General features: G+C 47.7%; 2 protein-coding genes across 3 annotated transcripts in view; one reads left to right on the forward strand and one right to left on the reverse strand.

The window, feature by feature from the left end:
- Nucleotides 1-26,023, reverse strand: part of Mfhas1 (multifunctional ROCO family signaling regulator 1) — an 88,348-nt gene extending 62,325 nt beyond the window's left edge. For 2 of the 3 annotated variants that reach the window (NR_199175.1, NM_001436564.1), the window contains 1 exon segment: nucleotides 22,436-26,023. Coding sequence is in view for 2 of the 3 variants with exons in the window: in NM_001436564.1 (NP_001423493.1) it covers nucleotides 22,436-25,421 (2,986 nt within the window). In the remaining variant the exon portion in view is untranslated. 3 annotated transcript variants of the gene reach the window in all.
- Nucleotides 1-27,904, forward strand: part of Erich1 (glutamate-rich 1) — a gene marked incomplete at its 5' end in the record, with an annotated part of 52,793,804 nt that overhangs the window by 33,835,085 nt on the left and 18,930,815 nt on the right.

The following is a 27,904-nucleotide window of genomic DNA, read 5'->3' on the forward strand; positions in this document are numbered from 1 at the left end:
GTAAGTCTTCTTTGGACACAGATCCTCTCCCCTTGGGAAAATACCTAAGAACGAATTCCTGGGCTATGTGGTGGACGTACTTTTAACTTTGTGGGAAACTAACAAATCAAAGCAGCTACACTATTTTCCATGTCCAACATCGCCATGGGGAAGATGTTACACATCTTCCCGACATTTCATCTGCATCTCCGACACAGAACGCTATGCAGTGACACCTCCTACATCCACGTTTCTCCAGTCACTCATGATGACATCGTTTTGTACACTCGCTTTCCACTGCTAAATCAGACTCCGGGACAAGACTCTTCAGATCTTTTCTGCTATTTCTAACAGACCTGTAGGTCTGTTTTTATTTTTTAAATCAAGTGTTTTCACGTATATTTCTTCTAGCTGAGGCTGCCTGTTTATTTTCTTAACAGTTCTTTGGAGGGCCAAAAGCTTTTAATTTTAATAACTACATTTTTTTCTTAGTTTCTACATTGTTAGGCAGGAGGGATAGGCTGAGTTCTTGGGACTTCCAAGGCAGGAAGACCACTCTGTAAACAGTGAACACCTATTGTACGTTTTCCATTGTAAGTAAGAAATATAGTTGGACTGATGACTAACATGAATTATGAAATCGAGGTGACAATGACCTTTTAGTACAGGTTCCTCAGAGTAACGTTCCACCCTGGGGGCTGCATGTTCAGAGGCATTTGAGCACATAAGAAATCACTGTGCCTTCCACTCACTCCATTTTGCTGTGAATCTGAAATGATTCTAAAAACTGCGGTCCATCGTTTTCTTTTTAAGGTCAAAACAGTTAAGTTTTTCCTATGCAAAAATCACAGGAAGTCCCTCCTATGTATTCTTAGGAGGACTTATCATCTTGGATGTTTTACTTAGATCCATGATCCATTTCAAGTTCGTCTGAGTGTTCACTACGGGACAAGGTTTAATTTTATGAGTCTGTTTTAGCTTTATTGGTTGAAAATGCCCATTCATAAGGTTGTCCAAATCCAATGGGTTACATAGTTCAGGCCTCTCTGTCTATAGCTGACCCAGTACCATACTGTCTTGGTTACTATAGCTTCCAACTGAGCAGTCAAAACAGGTAGTGAGGTCTCCAACTTGGAACTCTTTAAAGTACTTATTAACTACAGACTGATTTCCAAGGGGTCATTCTCTCTCAGAGGGGGTGCTTCAATATGGCTTCCAACTGAATCGGTTGCTCCATCACCGTTTGCTCCATCACTTATGCTACACACACCAGTGGGCGGTCAAGGGCCTCCGCCTATCTCTTGCTTACCTGAGGCATAAAAACATCCTATCTAGTTAACATCACATATATTTTTTAGCAAATTCTTTTTCTCATCCCATAAGCTGTGATCTATAGTCTTACCATAACTTTTCTCTTCTTGCTTCAGCCACACCCCATTAATACTTGCTCTCTAGTCTTTGGATTTTTTTATATGATATTACCGAAAGGTTTCTACCCCCTGTTTTGACCATGAGAAGCGTATATTTCTGACCTACCTCTGAGAAAACTGCCCCAGCATGCTGGTCCTTAAACTAGACCATGTTGTTACTCGGAGCTGGGCCTCACCCAAGCCACTTTGCCCATAGGCAAAGAAATAAATGATCAAAGACTTTGCCAACTCAAACCCAACAAAAACAACCTGTGGCTAAGACAGCGGCCCACTTCCCAGCTCATGAAGTAGTAAGACTGCCTTGTCCCTGACTCTGACTCTTCGCTGCCTCAGTCACTGTCCTATTGCCGTGAAGAAACACCATAACCCAGATAGCACTATAAAGAAAGCATTTAACTGGGGCTGGCTTATAAGGTTAGAGACTTAATCCATTATCATCATGGTGGGGAGCATGGCAGCACTCAGGCAGACATGGTACTGGGGAAGTACTGAGAGTTCTACATCCGGATCCTCCAGAGAGAGAGAGAGAGAGAGAGAGAGAGAGAGAGAGAGAGAGAGAGAGAGAGCGCTCCAGTGTGGGCTTTTCAAACCACAAAGCCCAAACCCCAGTGACATACTTCCTCCACCAAGGCCGCATCTCCTGATCCTTCTAATCCTTTCAAATGGTCCCACTCCCTGGTCACCAAGTATTCAAACATATGAGCCTATGGGAGCAATTCTCATTCAAACCACCAGTCATTTTTTGTTTTAATTTCTTTATCCTAAAATACTCAAATATGTTGATGTAAGCTTCTAGAAACCTAAAGGATAGATTTGAAACATATGTAATAGCAGCATCTCAAGACTGAGCTCCTTGGGCTTGGGTCACTTGATAGTCACTAGCATAAGCTCACCTCAGACTGGCTATAGTTTGAATGTAAACTGTCTCCCATAGGCTCTGTGCTTAAATACATGATCCTTGGCTGGGGTTTGGGGAAGAGGAAGTTGGTACCTAGCTAGAGGAAGTAGGTCACAGGGGTAGGCCTTCTTTCTTGTCACTCTCTGTGAGCTGAGCAACTTGCCTGACAGGTTTATGTGCTTCTCCCCTTAGGTTGTTTCCTGTCAAGTATTTTGTCTCAGCCACTAGAAAACTAACTAATAAAAGACACCAGAGAAAAAGAGAGGGAAGAAAGAGCAGACAGACTTAGAGAGGAAGTGGTATCATATATACTTATGTAGCAGCACTGACATTTTCTCATCTAAAAGATTACTTGAGATCTCTTGTGGTTTTCTTTAGGAATCGCATGCCAGCAATTCAAACAGGATAGCCAGCTCTGAACAAATGAATTAGGAGTCCATCTAAGTATAAAAAAATCCAAAAACCTAAAACTATAGAAAGAGAGTTTTGTTCTCAAAATGAGAGGTCGGCAAGCTACAGATTCACTTAGTTTAAGACAGCAAGCTTAAAAGATGGAAATGTTGAGATATGACAAAAATAGACAGGTACCTACAGGTACAGAAAGCAAAGGGGATGAAGGCTAGGCTAGCCCAAACTCACGAGGACCCCACTTGAAATGCCATCCAGGAAATCCCTAAGTAGAGCCATGCCTAGGACTCATGACACAGGTTTGGTTCTACCTGGAAACTCTTAGTTTTACAGAATGGCTACCAGGTATGTTATTATAGTATGCTCCTGACAATAGAACTGTTAGCCAAGGGGAGTCGTCTGGTGTCCCTGAAATGTCTAGCAATTATTAGGAAAACTAGCTGCTAGTGTTAGACTGCCTAGCCATTTAGTCTACCTACTTTGTGTTCCCAAATCTGATAATTCAGAATCTTGGGAAATTTTAATTTTCATAGGCCAAAATGTCAGAAGGCTGCTTATATAAAACAATTGGAGTTCTATTATTTGACTCAGGAAGAGAGAAAAACTAGGCCAGGGATTATTCCTACCCCAGAATAGAGGTCCCCCACCCATCTTGTCCTGTCTGCCAGTTGGCTCTCCAGACAGAAGAGCCCTAGGAAAAATCACCCAGCCATGTCCACCTGAAAAAGACAGTAATGATAAAGAAAGTTAAACCCTTATTCCCTGGGGTCTAGATAGGCAGTTTGGGGGAAGGTTTACTTGTAGCTAAAGTGATGCATGTATTCTCCTCCAAGCCATACAAATACAGAAAAAGAGTCCAGGAAATCTAGGAGACTCAATGCCCTTTACATAACACTGTCCCATGGTCACAGTCACTTGGGTGTCTGTCCTGCCACAGGTACTGTGCCTGTCTGTCTCTAACGGTGACTGCTGTTTCAGAGATAAGGCTTACACACTGAAATGGAGGCTGATAGAGACATTGACGGCTAGTTACCCAGCAAGAAGGAGTCTTATACCTGGCAAGAAGGTCCATGGTACCAATGACCGATGAGCCCCCTCACTTTCACTCAGCAGGGACTGCCTCAGTCACCATGACTGCAGGGGTTGGGTGGAAAATGTCCTACTTGGATCTCTCTCTTCTTATGAGCTCCCCTGACAAGCAGTTACCTAGGACAGTTTGTAAATAGTCACAATTGTGAATTCAGGAACCAAGAAACTGAGGTTGTCCCTGTCTTAGGAGGATGGGGATACACCTCCACACAGACAGACACACAAGACAGTTTGTAAGGCGGAATCTCATCATTTGTAAATAAACATAAAAGGTGGCACAGGAAAACAGAGAGATGATCTGGTATGGTCTGGTGTGAGTGTATAGTTCAGCTCTGTCCTCTATCACTAACGTAATACAGAAGGGGAGACAAGCATGTCTTTGGGTTGAGGAAATCGAGATGACAAAGCAAACGGATCGAGTACTTCAAGACGAGTCTCAAAGAGAACGCACCTCAACAAAACCCGTGGCCATTAAAAATCACATTGTTAGTGACCTGGTAAACTGTTTTCCACCTCAACCTTCTGCCGTATTTTAATAGCGCACGCTAAGGATGCAATCCCACACTCCTGAAAGTGTGCTTTTTAACACTGCTAGGATGCTGACGATAAGCATGGCTGATATGATGTAAACATTAAAGGACTCGTGCCCTCAGCTGCTTACCAGGCTTCCCTTAGAAAACCGTTTTCAATCATCAGTATTTCTACTCCTTTATCACTAACAACCCCAGGACTTCAAACGTAATACAAAAGTTAAACGAGCTAATGATAACTCAAAAATAGTAATGACTGTACAGTGTTAATGACAGGTTAAAGACCCCTGATGGTTTCTATAGAAGAAAAAAGAGCATTTAGTCCCACATGCTTTTCCAGTAGGACCCTTGTTCCTCTGAACTCTTTGGCACTTGGTCTACTGACCTCCTGCACTGTGTCACAGCCTTGCCATCTTTGATGTCCCTGAACCCGAGTCCTTGAGGGCAGGTTCCAAACATGGACCCGATAATGGCCGGTGGCTGGAAGGCCACGGTAAGCTCTAGCTGAGTCAGCAGAGGCCTAAAAATGTCAATATCCCGACAGCTACAACCTGCCCATTTAAACTCTGCATCCAATCCCATTTCCTATATTATAGGAGCAGAACGTTTCATCACTTCATCAATAAATTAATTTTTCTTGCCAAGACTTTTTTTAAAATCCCAGTATGAACCAAACACCCAAAACAAGCTCTTTAAAGGAGCACCAGAACACTTTGAACCAACACCGAATGATTACAGCATTGCTTTGTCAAACACCTCAGAACCGGTCCCTGGGAGACAGACCTGATTCTTTTATACAGAGGTGGCCCACAGACTGTGGGCTTCCCTCAATGTGGGGTTGCTTTCAACAACTCGGATCTTTGATTTAGACCCTTTTATGGAGGAGGGGACGACACACCCAGGATGAGATGCGAGGGTGGGGCTCTTCCCAATTAATTACAGAGGACACCAGCGCTGGCCAGCTGGGTAGCAGCTTCCTCTATAGAAAGAAGGAGTGACTAAAATAAGCACCACCACTGTCACAAATGGATTCAACTTACAGTCACCCCCGCTTTCGTGTGGGAAATGTCTTAAGCCACTGCCTTTGGTGATTCAGATCTCTTTGAGAGCAGAATAAAGCAGAGAGACGCGGACTGGCTCTGTGTTGCACATACCTTAAAATCCTAACCTCACCCAGCACTTAGAGAAAAATGGCAGCAAGAGAAGACCCTGGACACATTCCTAATCATCTTCTCCAATTTGTTTCGATTCCTAGGCGAGCAAATAGTTACGATCGGCCTGGTTTTGCGTACAGGGTACAGAGGTTGGTCAGGGCATGGGGGAGAGTTAGAAGTTCCTAAGGGACCGTGAGCCGAGGAGGATACCAGCTTTGGCGTTCACCATTAGCCCAACCCACAGCTGTAACAGCACACGGCCCCTCCTCCCAGCCACCCCAAATCTGATGATGGGGGGGGGGGAGGGGAACATAAACAAAATCAAAAACAACACAGTGACTTAGGACAGCAGCCGGATGATCCTCCCCCAAACAGACACCTTCGATGTACTTGATCTGACCTCTTCTGTTACCAGCACTAAGGCTGCTGAAAATACACTAGAACAAAAGAAGACCGGCTCTGGGCAGCCATAAAGAAGGCAGCAGCCTTCTACATACATAATTCATGATGCTAAGAGCCAGCCGTGGATGTCATTTATCCTTTCTATATTTTAAGCCAGGCAAAAGTTACCAGATACTATTTATAAAGTCTCTTATTTCCACAGGAACCTGCAAGCTTGAAGAAATAGGGACCACTTACAAACCCAAGACCATAAGTCTTCTGGAGTTTAAGCGCCATCCATCAGAGCAGGGGAGGTTAATAACTCTAAATAAGCCAATTAGGTCAGCAGTCCTGTTGAGACCGATGTTATCAGGTCACTTCTGCTTTCCTGTTTTTAAAATAAACAGCCCAGTTTTCATCTCACATCAGTTCAAGCTGAACCCGAACTGTACGCTCAGATCAAAGGGTCTGGCATTCGACGTGACAGGTAAGGATGGTTAACTGTGCCGCCCGGAGAAGAGGGTCCTGGCTGTGCCCAGGGTCAGAAGACTCTGAAGAACTCGGGTCTGCGTTCTCCGTAGAGCACTGTGAAAATCTGCAGGCAAGCATCCTGGACTCTGTATCCTTGGTCCCCGAGGATGCTCTGGGGCCTTTTCCATTCATTACATCTGAATGAGCACGAGTGACACTGGACTTCATTCTCACTTCATTCTTACTCTGCTCTAATCCATCTTCCGCACAGGCACCGTCAGATCATCTGCAAAGTGCAAACCCAGCAGTTCCAGTTGACCGTTCAACGCCGACTCCCACTCATGGGGAAAAATCATCAGGTCTTACTTTAACATCATGTGCAGCTGCCAAGAGCTCTCTTCTCTGAATAGATAAAATGTATGTACATACCATATTTGCATTGCAGAGGTGTGGGTGACTGAATCCTTGAGCTCCTACCCTGTCTACATCCTCTCCCTGTGGGGCTCTGTGAAAATCTGCAGGCAGGCATTTTCTGGAGGCCTTTTCCTGCCCCACCCACCTGGCTCCAGATGGAGGCTTTCCTTAGGCCTCTCATGTCTCCGAAGGCCTTGGAATTGATTGCAGAGCACCGAGGCTGTTTACTGCCTACTTTTCTTCCCTGGCTGCTGCTTCACTCTCCTCAGATGCTGCATGGCCTGCCCCGTGTCTGAAATTACAGAGCCCTAGCTCACGTCACAGTCCGGTCTCCACATTGAAACAATTGCATGAGTTTCTCAACGTCATTTCGTTTTTCACTTGATTAATCCTTACTTTTGACAGGTGGAGGCTATCATTTCTCCTGTCACAAGTAATAGAGATTGCAGGCTCCGGGGGACAGCCCAAGGTACTTAGCCCCCTCGAGTGTCAGTGCTACTTGTCTGTGAACAAAGCTCAGGATAATCATAGCCTACATTTATTGAGGGTTTACCATGTAGGAGAAACTGTACTAGAACCTGGATGCCTGTTTGTTTATTTAATCCTCATCACCTCTAAGGAAATAACAACACAGGTATGAAATGCTTAGGAACTGAGAGAATTTTCTTGCTCTTCAGCTGAGACTTTTGGATGCCAAGTAGCTCCCTAGAGGTCCCAGCCCAGGGCTTGAGACTTCATGTGAACAGAAAGGAAGCAAGGAGAAAGAAAACCTGTACAGCCATTCTCATCTTTGACTGCAGTAAGAGAGACACTTGCTCTGTGTCGACTTCCATAGGAAGCTGTGTGGACTCAAGACAAAGATCAGGTCCTTTACAGCAATGATCTGAGTCAGAGGAGGAGCGATGGCCAGATGAAGCAGGAAGCTGTTCAAAGCACGGAGAACACACAGCCAGACTCCAAGCATACAATGACTCCCAGAGCACATGTTTGAGCATCCTCAGAGGCGAGAGAGCACGTGTTTGTGCGTGGCTATAAACAAAGCCACTGACACACCACCAGATTCTTCAGAAGCAAATATTTGTCCACTGCCAAAGAATGAGATTCTTCTCTAACAAAGAACAATGGACACCATTCTAACTCCTCGTTCTTCCTCTCTGCTTGTTAGTGAGTTACGATCTCAATGGAGATCCCCCATGAATAAGCATGTCTGGCATCACAAATGGCACTGTAAATCAGAAGGCTGATGGACTGTGAAAGATAGGTGGTTTGCGTATCCTGCCTGCAGAACACCTGAGGCTGGAGACGCAGTCATTTATCTGGTCCTGGAAACAGTCACCTGTTCTGTTTTGGGTTTTGGGGGGTTTTGTTGTTGTTGGGATTTTTTGGTTTTGTTTGTTGTTTTGGCTGGGCGAGAGAATTTTAACAGCTCTGGTAATCACCAAGATGCAACCAGCCCTCCTGTTTGGCTAAGCATGACTGCAGTATGTTCCGGAAAAGCTCGGCCGCATCCATAACGCTCATGAAGAGGCTGCAGAGGTGAACTGACTTTTGCTAGAAGTGCTGCACTGAAACTGAGCCACAGCCAGAAGCTACGTTCCTGAAATGACCAAACAGAAAACCAGTGCCCCGGCCTTCCCTTATACCAAGGGGAGAGGCCGCTGGAAGCAACATAGTAACTAGGGAGAAGCTGAGACCTGACTGCTTGTGTTTGAGGAAATGCTGAGGGCTTAAAGATGAAATAAGTTGAAAAGAACACCTGCTTCACCCAAGAGAGGGATAGTGAGGGAGACAACCAGGGCTATGCCACACAGGAGCCATCTGGGTACAGGGAAGGGGGCAGATGTGTGCTCGGGAGGGCTCTAAAGCACCTTTTTTTTTTTTTTTTTTGGTTCCTGTATCCCAGGGCACAAAACAGCCAAGCTCTCAGCAGACAAGGGAGCCAATTTTGGCACCGAAGTATTTTGGAAAATTCACATTTCTTTTTTTAGTCCTTCCCATGCAATTCATGAGCAATACTTGAATCAAAGTCACCCCAGCCATGCCACGCATGTAGTGAGTCGCACTGAATATATATATATATATTTTAGTGACATTTTTAGAGAATATTCGAGCCACCCTGGCCTTCTGTGCTATCTGCAATGATTTGTGTACTGTTCAGGGCAAGGAGAAAGATTTTGAAAGACCATACGGTGTTGTTTTGAACCACTCTTGAAGAAGCCGGGCTGGTGGCTTCCAGTGATCTTCGAAACAGAGGAACAACAAAAACAGAATTTATTCAACTTAATTCCACGGTCAACACACTTGAGTGCACTAGGTAAGACCCACTCCAAACCAGACATCCGGCACTGGTTCCGTACATATCGTACCAAGCTCAGGTCTAAATATATGACAGAGTGGAACTCCAAAGGGAGCGTGAGGGACAGCCTCACCACCCTACCACTCAGAAGCACTGTTCTGAGTCAGTGGAACATGGCTGGCCAACAATTATTTTCCATCGATTTCTTACACGGACCAAGCTTTATTCTTACTTCCACGGTCTTATTTTGATCGGTAATCTTCGTATTTATAAACATGCAAGATTTGTAATTATGGCTCTGTCTAAATACCGCATCACACAATAAGAGATGAATTAAGCTGTGAAAAGAGTAATTACACTCAAAGCAATAGCGTCCCGACGACGTGCATCACGGAAGCCAGTTAGAAACACTGCCTCCTTTTAAATCACAGAGCTGAGCTTTCTCAACTCCCAAACCTCTTTCCTGTCCTACCGTTCTGACTAATTTCACCTCCAGAGGGTTCTGCACACAAAGAAAAGCCTGATAAACTCAGAAGGTTTTTTTTAAAAGAAGCTCATCGCTAAACCTCTGAAAGGGAGAAAACTTCCTTAGCTTAAAATCTAGAGAACAGCACGTAAGAGACCAAAGGTCTGTCAGCACAGGCTGACTAAACAGTAGAGAAAGGGTCAGAGTATATGAGGTAGGCCACGGACGGAGAAGCAAGGTGTATATGAGTGTGCCAGTCTTCAAACTGCCACATGGCAGCATTGCCAAAGTACGGATTTTTTAATGTGCAGGTATGTGCACTTGAGTTCACCTGTCTGGGGAGGCCAGAGATGTTGGAGTTGCCAGCGGTTGTAAGCTGCCTCATGCGGGTGCTGGGAATTGAACTCAGGACCTCTGGCAGAGTCGTACATGTTTTTTCCTTTTGAGCCACCTCTCAATTCCCCTCCCAAAAAAAATAAATTTTAAGTGCTCAAAGGCAAGGTGCAGAACAAGTATCCACGACCCCTCTCAGGTTAAATACAATGTAAACACATTGTTTTAGCATCCCTGAAAGATACCACAAGAAACGTCATACAAATCAAAAGAAGTGAGGTAGATGATGGTGGGTGGGACTTCTGCTATTGAATTTATTATGCATACTTTCTTATTGTTAGTGTCATGGGAGCAAAGAATCGTTGCGTGATTTCTCTGCAATAACATTATGGATTTTCAGTTCTCTAGGAAGTCAACTGTAGTGAAAAACTTTAAACCTAAATCCAGATTTTTTTAGAAAATCAAAAAGAAGTTGAGAACGGGTTGTAAAGGCAACAAAGATTTATGAAGAGTTAATCTAAATTGATAAAACACTGTGATTTTTTTTGAAAGCTGAGAGTCAGTAAAAGGATGCCAAAAAGATATCTGAAAACTCAGAAAAGTAGCGACTTAATTAGGTAGAATGCATTCCAGCAAACATCCTGACTAATTAGACCTCTGAGTCACCAACCGGGTACTGTTTTTCCCTTAAACATCAGTGTATTGTTAGGATGAAGGGAAGCCTGGGGAAAGGATGGGACAGGTAGCAACATGCTTGAGACCATGACATTCCCTGTCTGTCACCCCATGATCCCATGTTGGGAATGCTACCCAAATATCAAACTTAGATAGCATGCCTTCCAAAAAGGCATTGCCAAGTTTAGCTGGTTCCTTTGGACCTGGACTCTTATGTTGGACACAGAGCCCAACTGCTCCGGCCACTGCAGTCCCTGCACCTGCCCAGCTTCTGCAGCTACAAAGACCAGGTACCCTCCTACGGGAATGCTACAGCCTTGCTCCATGGGCCGCTCCAAATGTGCCCAGGGCTGTCTGCAGAGGAGCATCTGAGGAGTGCCTGCTGCCCCTGATGTGAGGACAGAGGTGCTCCTGTGTGTAAATACAATGACATGCACGACCCCGGATTCAGTTTTCACACGGCTCTGCTATGTTCTTTTGTCTATAAAGTCTGTGAATGGTGATAAAAGTTCAAGACCCCGAACAGAAAAGAAAACGAACAAATAAACAAGACACTGGCACAAAGAAATACAACCAAGCCAGGTATGGTATATCTCAGGCCTATAATCCCAAAGCTCAGAACGCCGAGACAGGGGTTTACTACAAGCTTGAGGGGACCTCCTGGCAAAAGTCTCAAAAGCACAGAAAAGGAAAAACCCACCAGAGCAACAAAGAAAAGTTCATCACAGAATCATGACAATAGAAGGCAAGTGTTCACGTGTCTGAACCAAGGGAACGCGGTTAAATAAACAGCTAGAATGGCCTTCCAGACTATTACGTAAGCACTCACTGTGACTGTGCACTTAGAAAGCCCCTGGAATGTAATGAATAATAGCTTAGTTTTTTGGGGGAAAAAATCAATATTTAAGTCATTTATACCATGAGCTAAGTTTGTATTTGAAGAACCTAAGCTTAAAGGAGGAGCTAAGAGAAACAATTATTACGGAAAATGCCAGCTATGAGTGGTGCTTTTCCCTTTTCCCCTCCAAATTTCTGTTATAATATGGGGGAAATTGGTTTCTATAAGATTGCACTATGTCATGTCCCCACTACATAAAAAAAGGAGGAGGAGGAGGGAGAGGAGGGAGAAGAGGAAGAAGAGGGAGAGGAGGGAGAGGAGGGAGAGGAGGGAGAGGAGGGAGAGGAGGGAGAGGAGGGAGAGGAGGGAGAGGAGGGAGAGGAGGGAGAGGAGGGAGAGGAGGGGGATTTTACCTACAGGCTTAACATATTTCCAAATACACATCTGAACGTTTGCTATCTTCTGGAAAATGGCAGTCTCGGCAGCAGCTGGAATCTTCCGAGTTCTAATTATGTATGAAGCATCGTTCTAAGCAATATATGTGCATTAGCTCATCCCTTGGGAACCACTCCACAGGACAAAAACTATTGTGACTCCCAAAGGCACACAGCTGACAGGTGCTGAAACAGAGCAGAGCCTAGCTATCCACAACCAACTGACCAGTGTGCTGGAATGCTTCAAGTTTACTGTTACTAAAAAAATACCCTTGCTTTTCCCTTTTAATTATGTTTATTATTATGTTATGCACGTGTGTGTATACATGAGTATGTATGTGTGAGTAGAAGGAGGAAGAGGAGGAGGAGAGGAAGAGGAAGAGGAAGAGGAAGCGGCAGGGGCAGGGGCAGGGGCAGGAGGAGGAGGAGAAGGAGGAGGAGAATGGCACGTGCTCCACTATAAATACAGAAAAATCAGAGGATGTCCTTGTGGAATCCATTCTCTCCTTCCACTTTCAATTGGGTTGCAGGGATTGAACTCAGGTCTTCAGGCTTGTACCCCAATCACCTCTACCACCGAACATCTTATTAGCCCCAAATGTTTCAACTTTAAAAAGCAACATATTTCCTATGTTTCAAACCAAAGGGGAAAGAATACAAACCATATTTATCTTAATATCCTGAACTTCTAAGCATTTTGGTCAAAGGGCAACAGAGTATATTTGAGTAAAGTGAGAGGCAAAGACAAGAAAACTCAAGCAGCAACACAGTGATCAATGCGAGGAACCCTGGCTTCCTGAGGTCAGTTCCATCCAGATGAATGATATGCATAGAATAGCGAATTGGGAAGCAAACTTAATTAAAGTCATGCTTTCATTTACTCTAGATTTACAAGCAATACATAAAGAGACAAGAGATGTAAAGGGCTCACAGCTAAACAATGGCTGTGTTAAATTCAAATTGCTTTTCTCGGGGGCTGTTATGGTAAGATTTACAGCGAGGAAAATCAATGTCCTCACATACAGTCCTATGGATTACCGGGCCATGCAGCCACCATGCTGTGGGGATAACCAATGGCCCTTTCTTCCCTGTCCCCTGACCTGGAGAAAGTGGTACCATGCAGAGCATCTGAAGCCACCCTTCCACGGTCACAGCTGCAAATGTCTTCCAGGGCTCAGCAGAGCTCTGCCCAGTGGTAAAGACTATACTGGAACAGTGCTTCGATGTTCGGATTCAAGGGCCAGCAGGAGCCACTGCCAAAGACATCTGGCCTCGAAACGTCATTTAAATAAAGACCTCCCTTCCTTATCATAACTCCTAAACGCCAGATGCTTTGAGCACACAATCTACGTCATGGCCCCCTAGACCTTCAGCCCCCTTCGTCCACTGATACCGACTTACTGGTCACCTGGAAACGATCTCCAACACTCAGCTGCAGAGTGGCCTTGCCGCACCGCTCATACTCACGCTTTTCTTGCAGTTCACACCCCTGGCCGTGACCTCGGCTGACTCCATACTGCAGGCCTAGCTCTACAAGCTGCTTGCCAAGGAGCTAGCTCCTCTGAGAGATGAAGAGAAGGCTAGCCCCCACCCAGAGTAGTGCTCTTATGAAACTCACTTCCTAGCTAAAGCTAATCTGGGAAACCAAGGGCCCAGCCGTCCTTACCTCGTAGGGTCACCGGGGATCTGAATGGGATCACCTACTTGAAGCCTCGGACTGGGTTGAAAATTGGCACACGCTCGGTCTCCTGGTATCCTCCAACAATATCCCTTACCAAGGTAAACACTATGGTGCAAGTGTGCACGCATGCATGAGTGTGTGTGCAAGACGAGCTGGCTAGCAAATCCCGGGGAATCTTCCTTTCTCTACCTCCTCCTCAGTGCTGGGTTTGCGGCTGCATGCTAAGACAAGTAGCTCTTTACGTGGGTACTGGGATCCTAACCCAGGTCCTCGCACTACCCACTGAACCTGCTCTCCATCCTTTCCACAACCGTTCATAAGCTCCTCCCTCTCTTCAAACAAGGCTTGTGCTACTCACTACCCCTAACTCGCTACTGCTAGCATAGGGTTCTAATACCATATCGAGGGCACATGACTCATCCTGGGCACAAAAAGGATCAGAGATGATGCATCTTGGGAGCAGGGAGGATCTGAGACATTTAACTCTTTGAATCTCTCAACATTTAATAGGCTAATAATAGGCAAACACCTCAACAAAGCCTCCCTCGACAAAGAGACCTGCCAGTGGTAGTCGCATATGCTTGGCAACACCCACTCTAATTGGTGCTGTCTTCTTCAGAGTCAGTCCATAGTCTCTGGAAGCTGGAAATGACTTGATGACCTTGATCCTTCCAAAGGAGGAGCGAATAAATAACCAAGAGCGCAGTGATCCTTAGGACAAAGGGAAGCTTTCTCCCTCAAAAGGGAGGATTAGCTTTGAAAGGTCTCAGAGCAAGTCGGTGATGATGCTGGTGTCGGTGCTGGCAATGCTGGTGGTACCATCAGTCCCTCAGGCTCTGCCTGGGATTTACTGCAACAAAGGATCCAGACTCTAAGTCAACTGGAGAGAGGGACATGGAGTGGACATTCCCTTCTACCTATTCTTCCTCATCAAGTAAATTCAAACGGTAAGTCAGTTTCTCTCTAAATGAGTAGATTTTTCCCCCCTAGAAAGACGAGAAGCCGGACAGCTCACAAACACACAATGATTTTCTCTCTAGATGGTCAGATTCCATAAACGAAGGACCAATCATCATGTGAAGATCCCACCCCCAATGGCCAACGTAGTGCATTTTATTTTGTTCTCCTGAAACTCCCAGACCAGCTCAGATGTCTGCAGACAGCAGGTATTCGTTCAAAAGGAGCTGGTAACGGCCTCAAGCTAGTAACTTGTCTTGTGTGGTAATAACCTAATATTGAAACATTCCCAACCCTTACCAGCTAATCTATCTGAGGCCTAGGGACCAAGCACTCCAGGAATATCACTCAAAATGAACCAAAAGAAAAAACAAAACCATAAAAGCTCTATGCTGAAATTAGTAATGCCACAGCCTCATTCTCTCCCATGTGTTCTTTGTCATCCTATGTGGGCCATGTGTGTGTGAGTACATACACACACACACACATCACACACACACACACACACACACACACACACACACACACACAACAGAGAGAGAGAGAGAGAGAGAGAGAGAGAGAGCGCAGAATAAACTCTACCTGCCCTATAAGAGGATCCCAAATGGCCGTGAGAGAGACATCCACTCAGTGGGAAGGCACCCAAACCCTTACTCCTAAGCCATGCCCTGCCTGGTATCCAGAGCCCATGGGAGAATCCCCAGGCAATCCATCTCAGAGAGAAGGCCCAGCCCTGCCTCGGTGCTCCCTGCCCACACAAACACTTGGCTCGAAGGTCATGCTTACACAGCTCTGTGAAGGTAAGAAATACCAGTGAATTATTCACTTTAAAATGGCTGATCTTACTTTTGATAAATTTCACCTTGAAAGGAGGAGGAGGGAGAGGGCAGAAGAGGAAGAGGGTGATGAGAGGAAGAGAAAGGAAGGAGGAGGGAGAAGGAAAGAAGAGATGGAGGAGGAGAAAAGGGAAGAAAGGGATGGGGGAAGAGGAGGAGGGCAGGGAGGAGGGAGGACAAGAAGCAAAGGGCAGCAAGGGAAGCCACACCAAGCACTTGGCTCACGAAGCCGCCCCACCCCTAAACAAGCTGGGCTAGTAAGTGCCTCTGTATAGACTGTGAGGGGAAGTGGGGGTAGCCTGGGTGCCCAAGGCTAAGGTTTGGAGAGGCAGGAACTTTCCAGAAGCAAGGAGGGCGAGCCTCTGGGCATCTGGCATCCAAGAAAGCTGCCTGGCTCCCCTGACCACCTGTCCATCACCCCATGGTGGTCCTCACTGTTTGTTTTCTCTACCTTTTGTGGGTGTCCTGTTAGACAGAAAACTGTTGCTCAGGGACTCCTCCCTGATTTATTCTTAAAAAAAAGAAAAAAGAAAAAAGAAATAACCAAGCCTCAGTGTTTCCAGCTAGGACATTACGCTGAAGAAATAAATGTTTTTGAGCACTTACTGCCAAAAATAAAAATAACTCCAAAATTTTCCTTCTCATTCTCTACAAATAAGTCAGCCTGCTGGCAAGGATATCTGGGAATTGTTATCGACGTGGCTGCCAAGTGTGCAGTACACATGGGCTTGCCTATACCACAGCCAGCTACTCCACCGGGGTCTTCCTTGATCTCCAATCAATAGGCTGAACCCAGGTGGAATTTTGGGAAGCAACATTGCCTGGAAGAGGGTAAAACCACTGAAAAAAAATCTGCCTTCCTGTACCCATTCCACTTCCACCAATCATGGCTTCATGGTCCTCTATCACTGAACTCCCTGCCTCCTCCACTCTCCCACCCCCACTATGGAAGTCAAAGTTAAGGGGAAGGTATGAGTCAATCGGGAGGAAGAGCTAAGGGAGCATCTGCTTTGGGAGGAAGAGTCACCAGTGCCCTAGGGGACTAAACATAAGGTTAGGTAGCAGAAGGCTTTAGGCAGTCAACTCGTACTCAACACGGGTATCCTGATCATCTGTCCCCTCTCCATTTATTTCTGTGAGAGTTAGAGTTTGTACACAAAGAGGAAGAACACGAACAACAAAAACAAAAATCTCCTGGTAAACTTCAGCAGATTACACTTGCAGATAAGGAACACCAGAAACAACCCAAAACCCACTTGCAAGGAATCAGAGATAACACGAAAGTCTTGGCCTCTCAGAAACGATGGCGGTGGAGTTTCTCCCACCAGCTCAGAACTCCGGGTACTGCCCAGACAGCTGCAGTGAAAACATCAGAAGACAAAAAGGAACAAGTCTCTGGGGACACAGTACCATTCCTCAGAGAACGGGTGTGGTGGGGGGAGTCTCTAAGTTTCAGGAGTTGGTTACATGCATTCTGTGGGTGTCTGAGACGCCTGCCTGTCAGTCCTTCTGAGGAGAAGGCCAGTTTTCATGAAGGCCAGAGCCACACTAGAGAATATGTACCAGGGTGCTTTCACTTCCTCTGAGGGAAAGGCCACCAACCCCAGAGAATGACAAAGTGATGCCCCCAATTCCCAGCAATTGGTTTCATGTCAGAAAGACTAAGCCTGCCCCAAACAGACCTTCCCTTCCCGTGTACTTCCACAGAGACTGGCAGGGGAGCTGCCCGTGACAAGAGAGGGTAAGGACTTGGCCAGCACTTGGCCCCGGTTTTCAACAACTCAAACAGAAGTCTGCTAATGATGGCTGCCGAGTCTTTCATCAAGCTGTTCCCAGTGAGAGACGAGAATTAAGGACCAAATTGGGGGAAACCATCAGAAATATCCACCCCAGAACTGGCCCTTCCCACACACCCCTTCCTGTGTAAAGTGTAAGAACTGGCCCTTCCCCCCAGCCATGGGGAAGGCACTATTATTCTAGATCCTTGCCTAGCCCTCCCCAAGCATCCCTGAAGGCACCCATCCATGCATTAGATAAGAGATGGAGTGAATGAGGAAGAGTCAGGTTCACCAGGGAGCCAGGGGAGCAGGAGGCAGAGCAGTGCATAGACTGCAGGTGACATGACAAGCAAAGGTCTTTCTCTGGGACGTTCTCAAGTACCAGAGCAGGGACTGCCTTGAGAGCACACCCTAGAACTGAAAGCAGAGACTCCTGTGTCTTAAAGTAATGAGAGCATTATTACGTAGACCTCCCCAGTCTTTGAACTGTATTCGGCACAGCATTTCGCTTTCCTACTACATCATCAAGGCTTTTTCTTTGTATGCAGAACAAAGTCTTACAGAGTTCAATGAGGCCTGTTTATAAAAATAAAGACCCAGGGGCATCACTATTAATACAGTGAAGCTAAAAAAGATATTGGATAAGTTTTGTGAGGTTTGAAAACAATGGCTGATTCAATCCGAGCAACTAGGTCACACTCGGATTCCAGTAATTGTAAAATTTAGATATAATAAGGCAAGAACTTCGCTTCGCTTCAGTAGTCAAGATGAAGGGCCCATTCAAGAGCAAGTGCTGTGGTCCCACCCCAACAGGAGAGCTAGGACATCTGAGTGGAGGAAGCATGTCAAGCAGGGTCCCCGGGGGTCGCCATCCAGTACTACCTGGGAACTTGACAGTACAACAAAGAGATTCTTCTTACAAAGTACCAGTCACTCCCAGGGACCACAAAGCCTCAAGCAGGTCTCTGCTTAGAGGAAGTAAGTGAACAGTCTAATCAAGACAGTATTGGGGCATATGGAGTCCCTCCTGAAACCAAAGAAATTTGCCAAGCACCAGACAGACATGCACCGTCAGACACACTCGGAACAGGACATACAGACGGTCAGACTGGTGCACACAGTTGGGTACGTACAACAGACAGGTATACAATGTCAGATAGGTACACATAGCCAGTGAAACACACAGTCAGATGGGCACACACTATCAGGCAGACACATTGTCATATGGGCACACATTGTGGGACAAGCACACACATTCAGAACAGTGCATACAGTTAGACAGTCGCACATGGTCAGACAGGCATGCAAAGTAAGGCAGGTACACATAGTCAGACAGGTACATACTAGGTGCAAAAAAAAAAATGAAGGAGCAAAGGGTGCTGTCAAGACACGGAAAGGCTCTGTGTGAACGGACATGGGCAAACTTAAAGAAAACCAGATAATTCAGTTGACTGGATTGCTTTCTGCTTGTTAACAATTACCATTCATAATTTAGAGGGTAAATATTTGAATATGAGTGAAAACTTATATTCAAAGTCACTTAGACCAAGACACATTCTTCCAACTCAAAACCACGAAGCCGTCATTCGATGCAGAAGTGTTATCAATATACTGTAATCTTGCTGCAATCCAATGTGGTAGCCACTTAGTCCGTCAAGCTAGCCAACCTCAAGAGGCTGACCATTCTGGCTTAAATGATACAGGCAGAAGAGAAGAAAAACATGAATAGACATCCCATAGGAAGAACAGTGCACTCTGGGAATGGAGGGGGATGGTGGGTATAGGCAGGAGTCTACACCTAGAGAATACATTAGATATTCAGTGATAGTCTGGAAAATGATTGTGTTTGTGTGTGCACACACAATTCAGCACAGGTGTGGAGGGCCGTTTGACCTTCTACCTTTACATGGGTTCTGGGGGTGGAGCTCAGGTCTCTAGAATCTCAAGACAAGTGCCTTTACCTGCTAAGCTACAGAAATGTTACAGACCTGTCTTCAGTTTCTGGAAGAACTCTGGAGGGCTGGTGAGATGGCTCAGAAGTCAGTGAAGAGCACTGACTCCTCTTCTGGAGTACCAGGGTTCAATTCCCAGCACCCACATGGCCGCTAACAACTGTCTGTAACTCCACTCCCAGGGCATCCCACATCCTCTTCTGTATAGACAGACATGCAGACAGACTAAACATCCATGCAGGTAAGTAAATGAATCTTTATTTAACACACTCTTCTATATCAGCCCAGTTGTCTTACATAAAATCTATAATAAATAAATCTTAAATAAAATCTGTAATCTCATTGACAGTGTGATTGGATCTCATCCACAAGAAATTTTAAATCCACGGTTGCTGGCTAAGGATCTCCGAAATTAAAGCAAGAGAACCCAAGCTCAACCTCATTCAGTCAGCTAAGTAGCTCTTGCCAGAAAATGAGTTGGGCAAGGTCAGAATGGGTTTTCCATATAAGAACTTTTTAAAAGGTATTAATGGGATGGAATGTTTCTGCTGAATGGTACCAGGCAACATGGGAAATGGTTCTTAATGTCCCAAGGGAGACAAAAACAAAAAACAAAACAAAAACTTAGAAATCAGTTTTTAAACCATTGCATGTAAAACTGTGAGTTTACAAGAGAACCTGACACTCTTAAGTGTAAAAAGAAGTCTCCAATTTCCTGCCTAAAAATCGAATGACTCCAAAGAAAGACAGAAAGCTACACATAGACTAAAGCTTCTGCCAGACTGAAACATGTTCTAATCACCTAAGGCTGTGTCCTCTCAGAACTGAACATCAAATGTTATCATTTCTCCCACATGACATTCTAGATTTTATTATTTGTGGTTCTTAGCAGATCTCTCAGAATTATGACAGTTACTAATGAAGAATGGGAATCACAGAAAAAAAATGAGAGAAAAAAGATCTTGTTCTTTTTGTTGTTGTTGTGATAATGTAAAGCAAAACACAATACTGTCGGCCTTCCCAATATTTCTGATCTCTCTGCTACTTTATGGATAAAAATGTAAGCCAAAACAAATTTAAAAAAAATAACACTTTGGTCATAGATAAGATAAGAGACATTCCATGCATGTTAGAAAATCTGTAATCTCATTGACAGTGTGATTGGATCTCATCCACAAGAAATTTTAAGTCCATGGCTGCTGGCTAAGGATCTCAGTAAGAAGTCAGTGCTCTTAACTGACTTCGGAGCCATCTCGCCAGCCCTCAGCACAAATATGCTGGCATATTTCTCAATGTAGATGTGTGTTCTTACAATTCTCTTTCCCTTCTCAACTCTGAAAAGTAATGTCTTCCTTATAACCTGGATTGCCAACCCAGGGTGGCCATGGAAAAAGGTAAATGGAGAAACAAGCTGGCCCTGGCTTATTGTCTGGTCATCTCCCTGTCAGCTCCATACACAAGAGAAGGCGAAAACTTAAGAGCAGAGGTGAGGGTAGAAATCATACCAGCCTCACTGTATTATTAGCAGAAATCCTCAGGCCCCGACTGGTTCTCATTCAATAACCTATATGCTTCCCTTTGATGTGCATGGCATCAACTGAATTCACACTCTAGCCCTGCACTAAGCAAGAACTGGTTTCAGAGAACTCTTTCAGTTGAGTACCCTGGGAATACAGGGCTCCCCCATCCCTTTGTACAACTTAGTAACACAGTAAGGAAGGTGTTTGCCTTCCGTGAATAAAACCCAATGGCAAACACATCAAGGCAGTCACCAAGTCAGGGCCAGATAATCACACAGAATGGTTGGCTCCACTGGCTGGTAATCCAATATGGTAGCTTTTTTCAAGCTGAAGAATTAAGCCTAGATCTAGGGCAACGGGAAGGCATTGCCTTCAGAAATGTTGGTATCCTGTTCCTTCCGGTACTGTTCCAAGCTGCATTCTAGTTGTCACTCGGGCCAAGACAAAGATCAGAGCGCCATTCATTCTTCCCATTCATCACCCCTCAACCTACCCTGGGTGATGGGGGACCAAGGCGAGAAGGGCTCAGCGGTCCAGGATTTGTGCTAAGGATGCTTGTGATACTATCGACCAAGGGGGCTGCACAAGTCAGCTGTTAAAGAACCTCAAAAGGAGGAAACAGTTCCTAGCTAAAGGCTTAACCAGGGGTGGGAGGATGGGGGTGGGGACTCCCAAACAGAACAGTAGAAAGACCAGGAGTTCCCAAAACTGGTAGGAAGAGACAGATAAAGACGCACAAAGGACTTTTTTTTTTTTTTAGGGTGGTGAAACTACCCTAGAAAACATTACAATGATGGACACGTGTCATTCATTATGCAATTGTCCAAACCCACAAAAATAAACACCCAGAGGGATCACTAATGTAAGCTAGGAATGCCAGGTGAGGGTTCGCTCCTGAGGGTAGAGGATGGAGCAAGCTGCCTGGTCCTGCACAGAGCTCGATGATGAAGATGAGGAGGCTATGCTAATGGGGAGGATGGGGGTGGGAGGAACCAGACTTTCTGTTCATGGTTGCTGAACCTTTAAAAGTGCTTTTTTAAATGAGGGTGTTGGGGTTTTTTTTTGTTTGCTTGCTTGTTTTAAAGCTCAAACGACTTAGTCCTCGAATTCTCTCATTCACCCATAACTGTTTACAAAAGGGGATGGGAGAAACCTATTGGGAAGATACCCTAGGAGGCTCTTGGGTTTTCTTTTCTTGCTTTCCATTCCTTCACTTAAAAACCACCATCGGAAAGCCCCACTTACTGAGAAGCTATCTTACAATGTCTACAGAGCTCAAAATTGCCAGGAAATGTCAGAGGAAACTCCCTTCAGAGAAGCGAGTCAGTGTCTCTGTCTCTCTCTCTCTCTCTCTCTCTCTCTCTCTCTCTCTCTCTCACCCTCTCTCTCTGGAACTGGTCAAATCTGCACTCTCAAGAGGCAGGCATGCATTACAGACTACTCAACCATCACTCACCCCGATTACAGAACATTCTTCAGATTTCTCAGGAAAAGCCAGCCCTAACTCTGACAAGGACTCTAAACAAAAGGCTATGACCACCAACACAGACTCAGGCTCCTCCCTCTGATCGCCCTGTGTGTCTAAGGCCTGTTGAGCATGGAGGCTCAGACAGGTCTAATGTCCCACTCATCCAAGCCTTTGTGCAATCACCAGAGACTGCCTGCAGAAAATGTGGCTGGCTTTCGAAGAATAAAAGGCGAGTTGGAAATGTTTAAATCTGGCAGTTTGAGTCTATTAGAAGAGAGTGACGCTGGTGGATTTCACCTGGCCGATCGCCCTTGATTTACCTTGAAAGGCTTTCCTGGAAAGCCTATGAAACTACAGAAACATCCTTGCCACACGGGAAACAAGAGTCTCCAAAGCACAACCTAAGACCAAGCATCAAAGAATCCCCGACACCGAATCTCCGCCTACCTGGGAAAGCGTGTGGATTTGGCGACCCTCTCTTAAGGCACTTAGAACAGAGGATGTGCACAGTGTAGTGTAGTCCAGGCCATTCCTGAAGTAGGACATTCAGTTCCTCTACCAAAGGGGTGATGGCTTGCCATGCGGTCCATATATTGGGTAGCGACGCATGGCTGGCGATGGATAGGGTGTCTGGCTGCAGGACCCCCTTGGCAGGTCTGTAGCTCACCACCACGGGCACTTTCCCTCGATACGCAAAGATCTGAAATTTCCCATCCGACCTGTGCACCACGTGGCTGTTGATCTGAACACTGTAACGTGCAAACAATCCAGGTGGGAAGGTAAAGGGAAAACTGTATTCGATCTGCAACTGTTCAGCCACAAAAGACTGCCCGGCTAGGTTGGTGCCATTAATCCAGGCCTCCGCGTGGGGCACCTCATTCTGCACGTAGCATGGGAACTTGTACCAAGCTGCGGAGCCATTCAAAGGCTTGCCTTTGGGTTTATTGAGGCAGTAACAGAGTCCCATCTTCTCCAGCAGCTCCAGCAGGAGCTGCAAGTCCTGCTGGGCCTGGACGTGAGGCTTGAGCAGCAACCGAATGATATGAGCTGGCAGAAGCCCGTGCAACAAAAAGCCTTCCACGTAATGATGGAGCTGGGTGGCCCGGAGTGGGTCCTGGCCCGGAGTGGGCACTGCTATGGTGGGGAAACTTTCCCCCTCCCCCTCGCCCTCTCCGTTGGTCCCTAGGAGCAGTTTATGAAGCAGCAAAGAAGCATCTCTCTGGAAAAAAACATTGAGGATGTCAATGAGGCGGGTGAGGTTGTGGAAGACGTGCTCCTTGAGGGCCGGGCTATCCTCAAAATAGAGCAGTTTGCCGCTCTCATGCAGGTAAGAAAGGGCACTCTGGAGCCGGTCCTCAGTCAGACCTGCCTGCAGGCCCAAGCGGGCAGAGTCCCACCAGCTTAGCCACAGACGTTGTGCCTGGGGTGGCTGGAAGTGCAGCTCCTCCAGTACCTGCCAGGACCGAGGCAGGACTCTGTGTAAGTTGGGAAAGATTTCCCGGTGCTCGGCTACAGAGAGCAGCTTGTCTCGAAGGCGTTGCAGTTGGAGGGGGTCCCTGCAGCTCACAGGCAACACGGGCGAGAGGATCTGCAGCCGGTGGTTAAGCAGGTACTGAAAATGGGCCTTGCGTCTCCGAAGGTTCTTGTCTGAAACACCGTAGTAAGCTGCATGGGGACTGGCAGAGCGTAGCTCGAAGTCCCGAGCCAGGGCCTCATCAACCACCTTGGCTAGATGGCTTAGGCCCTCTGCATCATGCTTCTCCTGCAGGGCAATCTGTCGGTGAATATCCAGACACTTCTCCTCAAGCTCCCGCTCCCCACACAGGTCAGCATGTGTGCCCACAATACACACCACAGCATGAGGCACACGGGCCCCCACCCGATGCAGGAAGGAGCCCACAGTAGTAGGAAAGCAACGAGGTTCATAGGTGGCCAAGTTGACCACGAGCACATATAGGGCTCCTGGGGAGAGGAAGAAGGGCTGGATCACCTCGTAGCTTTCATCACCAGCTAAGTCATACACAATGAACCGCAAGCCCCGGGAAGCGTCCGCAGTCCAGCTGGTCACCTCGATGCCCTTACTCCCAAGGGGAGGGAAAGGTAGGTAGCTCTTCTCCTTGTCCCCTCCTCCTTGCCCTCCTTCCACTTTGTCCTCAGTGAGGCAGTGTCGAAGCAGGGTCTTTCCGGCAGCCTTGTGGCCCATCAGGAGCAGCTTGAGACGGGGCTGAACCGCTGGTTGAGAATGAGCCAGTTCCTTCTGGTAGGCTGCGATATAAGGGATCCCCTTCATGCAGACTTCGTAAGGGGGCTGAATCAGCGGGTTGTCCTTGATTTTCCACAAACCTACCCGGGAGAGCTGGCCAAAGTTGTCAGGCAGAACAGCGATCTGGTTGCCTTGAAGCACCAGCTCCTCCAGGCCAGTCAGCTCCACAATGGAGTCTGGCAGGTAGCGGATGCGGTTATTATCCAGCCACAAGGTGAGAAGGCGGCCCAGCCCGGCGATAAGAGAGGGCACTGAGGTGAGCTGATTGCGACTAAGGTAGAGCTCCTCCAGCCCAGCCAGGGGCAGCAGCGCAGCGGGGAACTCCTCGAAGAGGTTGGAAGAAAGGTTGAGCATTTTGAGCCTTTGCAGACGGCTGAACTCGTCGGGCAGAGCCTGTAGCCCATTGTTGTCTAACATGAGGCTCTCCAAACTGGCCAGCTCACAGAAGCCGCTGGGCAGAGTGCCAAGCTCGGCCCCGCTAAGCCAGAGAATCTTGAGGGCACGCAGGGCACTGATATCCTCAGGTAGGCCTCGCAGCCGGTTGCTGGATACGTCCAGCTCCTCCAGGGCAGCCAGCTGCAGCAGCTGCTGGGGAAAGGCGGTGAGTTGGTTGTGGTCCACGTCAAGGGTACGTAGGTGGTTGAGGCAGGAGAAGGAATCTGGCAGATGCGCTAGCCGGTTGAAGCTGACATCTAGCTCCTCCAGGTGGGCGAGGGCACCGAGCTGGGCAGGCAGGGCTGGCAGCTGGTTGTGGCTCAGGTTGAGTTTGCGCAGCTCCCTTAGGGCGCTCACCACCTCGGCTCCCAGGATGGTTAGCCGGTTGTGGCTTACGTCCAGTTCGGTAAGGTGGTGGCCTAGCTCCGCCACCGCAGGGGGCAGCCGGGCAAAGCGGTTCCTGCGCAAGACCAAGACGCGAAGGCTGCCCAGAGCTGACCCCAGACCTTCAGGCACATCCTCGAGGCCGTTGTTCCCCAGGTTCAGCACCTCAATGTCCCCGATGTTGGCCGGCAGCACCAGCTGGGGGGCGTCGGGGGACTCGAGTGAGTCGCCTCCCGCCCCCGGGCAGCTGAGCGTGAGCTGGCGCAGGTTGCTCCGCAGCTTCCTGGCGCGCAGGGCGGCGTCCCGCCACAGCCTCACCGTCTTCAGGTTGCCACTGTCCTTGCCAGCCATGGCCGGAGCCCGCGCCGACAACCCTCACGCCGGTACCGGAGCCCGCAGCTGCATGCCGCGCTGGACTCCGGCCGGCGCCCAGCTCCCGGGCCCTCTAGCTCCCGCTGCTCCCGGGCCACCACCCCTGCGCGGCCGGCGACTGTGGGTCCTAGCGCAGCCAGTGGCCGGGAGCCCGCAGCTGGGGAGCGGCAGCGACGCAGGCAGCTTTGGGGGACTCCGGGCAAGCGGCTCGGAGCTCGGCTGCGGCCGCGCAACGCGGCTCGCATTCTCCGTGCTCCCGGGCCATGGGCGCGCCGGGCAGCAGGGCCGCCGCCCGCCGCGCCGCGGAGGATGCCTGCTCCTCCTCCAGCTCCGCCCGCCTTGCCTTGCCTCAGTAGCCGACTCCGGCCCCGCTACCCTCGCAGCGGCGGCCCGGAGGCCGGCGGCGTCGCCTCCGCTAGCTGCAGGAGGAGGGCGGCGCTCGGCTCCGCGGCGGGCATGCTGCGGGAGCAGGGCCGGGGCGCCGGAGGTGGCGGCGTCTCCTTGTCTCCGTTTCCCCGCGGCTCGGGCGGGAGCGCGAGCGCCGCGTCCCCGGCGCTGGGAGAGCGCGATCGGGAAGCTACAGCGCCGCCCGGTGGAGCGGCCCCCACGTGACCGGCGGAGGTGCCGCTTGTTCCCGGCACCGCCCCAGGGGCGGGAGTTGCAAGCGAGCGCAGGCTTGGGGTTTGGGGGCTGCAGCGGCGGTGGGGCTGGGGACGTGGACCTCGCCCTGCGCCAGGCGCACCAGGTGCGATCCTCAAGGCTGGTGTAGGACTCCGGGGTCTCCGGGTTGGGTTCCCTGCATCAGGCTCTTTGTTAGCCCTGGTCTCTAAGGATTTCTTATTCATCCCTAAGAATAGGATTTAGCTGGCTTCCTTGCTCATCCTCTCAAAGCACCCTTTATCCACACCACTGTGGAGCCGGCAGAATTTAGGGACCCGGAGCTTAGAAGAGGGTGGTTAAATAAAAGGCAGATGGGGGAAAGTAGACAACCTTTTAATCCATTTGATAAGTAGTTATTGGGGACTATTTGTACTAGGTCAGCCGAAGCCTAGTTTTCAGCTCCCCTGGTTTGAGGCAGCACCTCTCTGGCCTGCTGTGGGTGGTTGGGGGGTTGGAGGCAATGCAGATGTCTTATTCTGGCTATCCCATTTAGCGTACACGGCTGCATGAAACATGCTACGTCTTGAATCCGATATTCCTGGGACTCTGTGGATCCAAGAAAATAACGGTAGCATCAGACAAATTTTCGCTGTGCAGGGTTCACCTCGGGTTTGTTTCCATGGAGGGGAAGTTGGTTTGAGATCATATCTATACTAAAGTAATCTCCAAATTTATCAAAGCCTCGTAACCTGTGGAGACCATAGAGAGATGACTTCACCACCGCTTCCCAGTTGCCTAATCACCTTATCTGAGGAACACTGACAGGCCAGGCGACGGCTGGTTAAAAAGGACAGCCACTTTCACTGAGGGCGTGGCCACTGACAGGTTGCCAAAGCCCCAGCAGTTGGCCCCACACGTGCAAATAAGGGCAACACAAATTAGACTCAATCTGCAGGCGAGCGAGCAAAGGAGAGAGGAGAGGAGGAAAACAGAGTTAGGAGGGAAATGGGGGCAGGGGGTGGGGTAGAGGGAGTTGAAGGGTGAATATGGTCCTCAAATGTCTACATACATGGAGCAAAGCTGGAGTGTGATAAACAGCTAACCAATTTAATTCAAATCCCCGAGACTGTAAACTATTTGGTTGCCTTTTCTAAATCATTTATTTATTTATTTATATTTATTTATTTTGAGAATTTCTTTTATGTATCCATGTTCAGTATATTTGTCTCTACAAAGAGACAAACCGACAGAAAATCCAAACAGTGATGGATACCAAGCCCTGGGCATGCATCCCGTGGTAAAAATGTGCCCAGGGTTAGTCTTGGACACCTCAGATAAAACCTGCAATTTAACTCTCACCTTTCTCTATGGAATTCCCGAGAAATTAAACACTCAGGGATCGCAGTGTTCTCTGAGAGGTGTGGTGTGTGTGTGTGTGTGTGTGTGTGTGTGTGTGTGTGTGTATTGTATTCCAAGTCATGGAAACTAAGGTTTTTTTCCACAGAGGTAGGAAGGGGCCCAAAGATACTGAACAATGTATAACCGGCCGGTAAGCAGTGGAGGGACTGCGCCAACTCTACAGGTGGGATTGTGCCTTTGAACACATTTCCCATCCCAAATGTTCTTGGGTGTGAGCTCTGATTCTTCCACACTTCTGCTTTTAATAAATAGAATAATCTAAAACTGGGGGAGGAAACACAGGCAAAGGTTGTGCCCTCTGCCTCTTGAATAGCTCCATGTCAGTCCTGAAGTGGTGTTGCTGCATCTAAATAGCCCTTGATAAACTGTTACCCTCCGACGCCATTGGAAAATCACTATCCTTCCACTGTAAATGTCTTCAGGAAAAACTCTTCTCCATTCGT

This window comes from Rattus norvegicus, chromosome 16 (assembly GCF_021556685.1).
Source record: "Rattus norvegicus strain SHRSP/BbbUtx chromosome 16, alternate assembly SHRSP_T2T, whole genome shotgun sequence".
Classification (NCBI taxonomy): domain Eukaryota; kingdom Metazoa; phylum Chordata; class Mammalia; order Rodentia; family Muridae; genus Rattus; species Rattus norvegicus.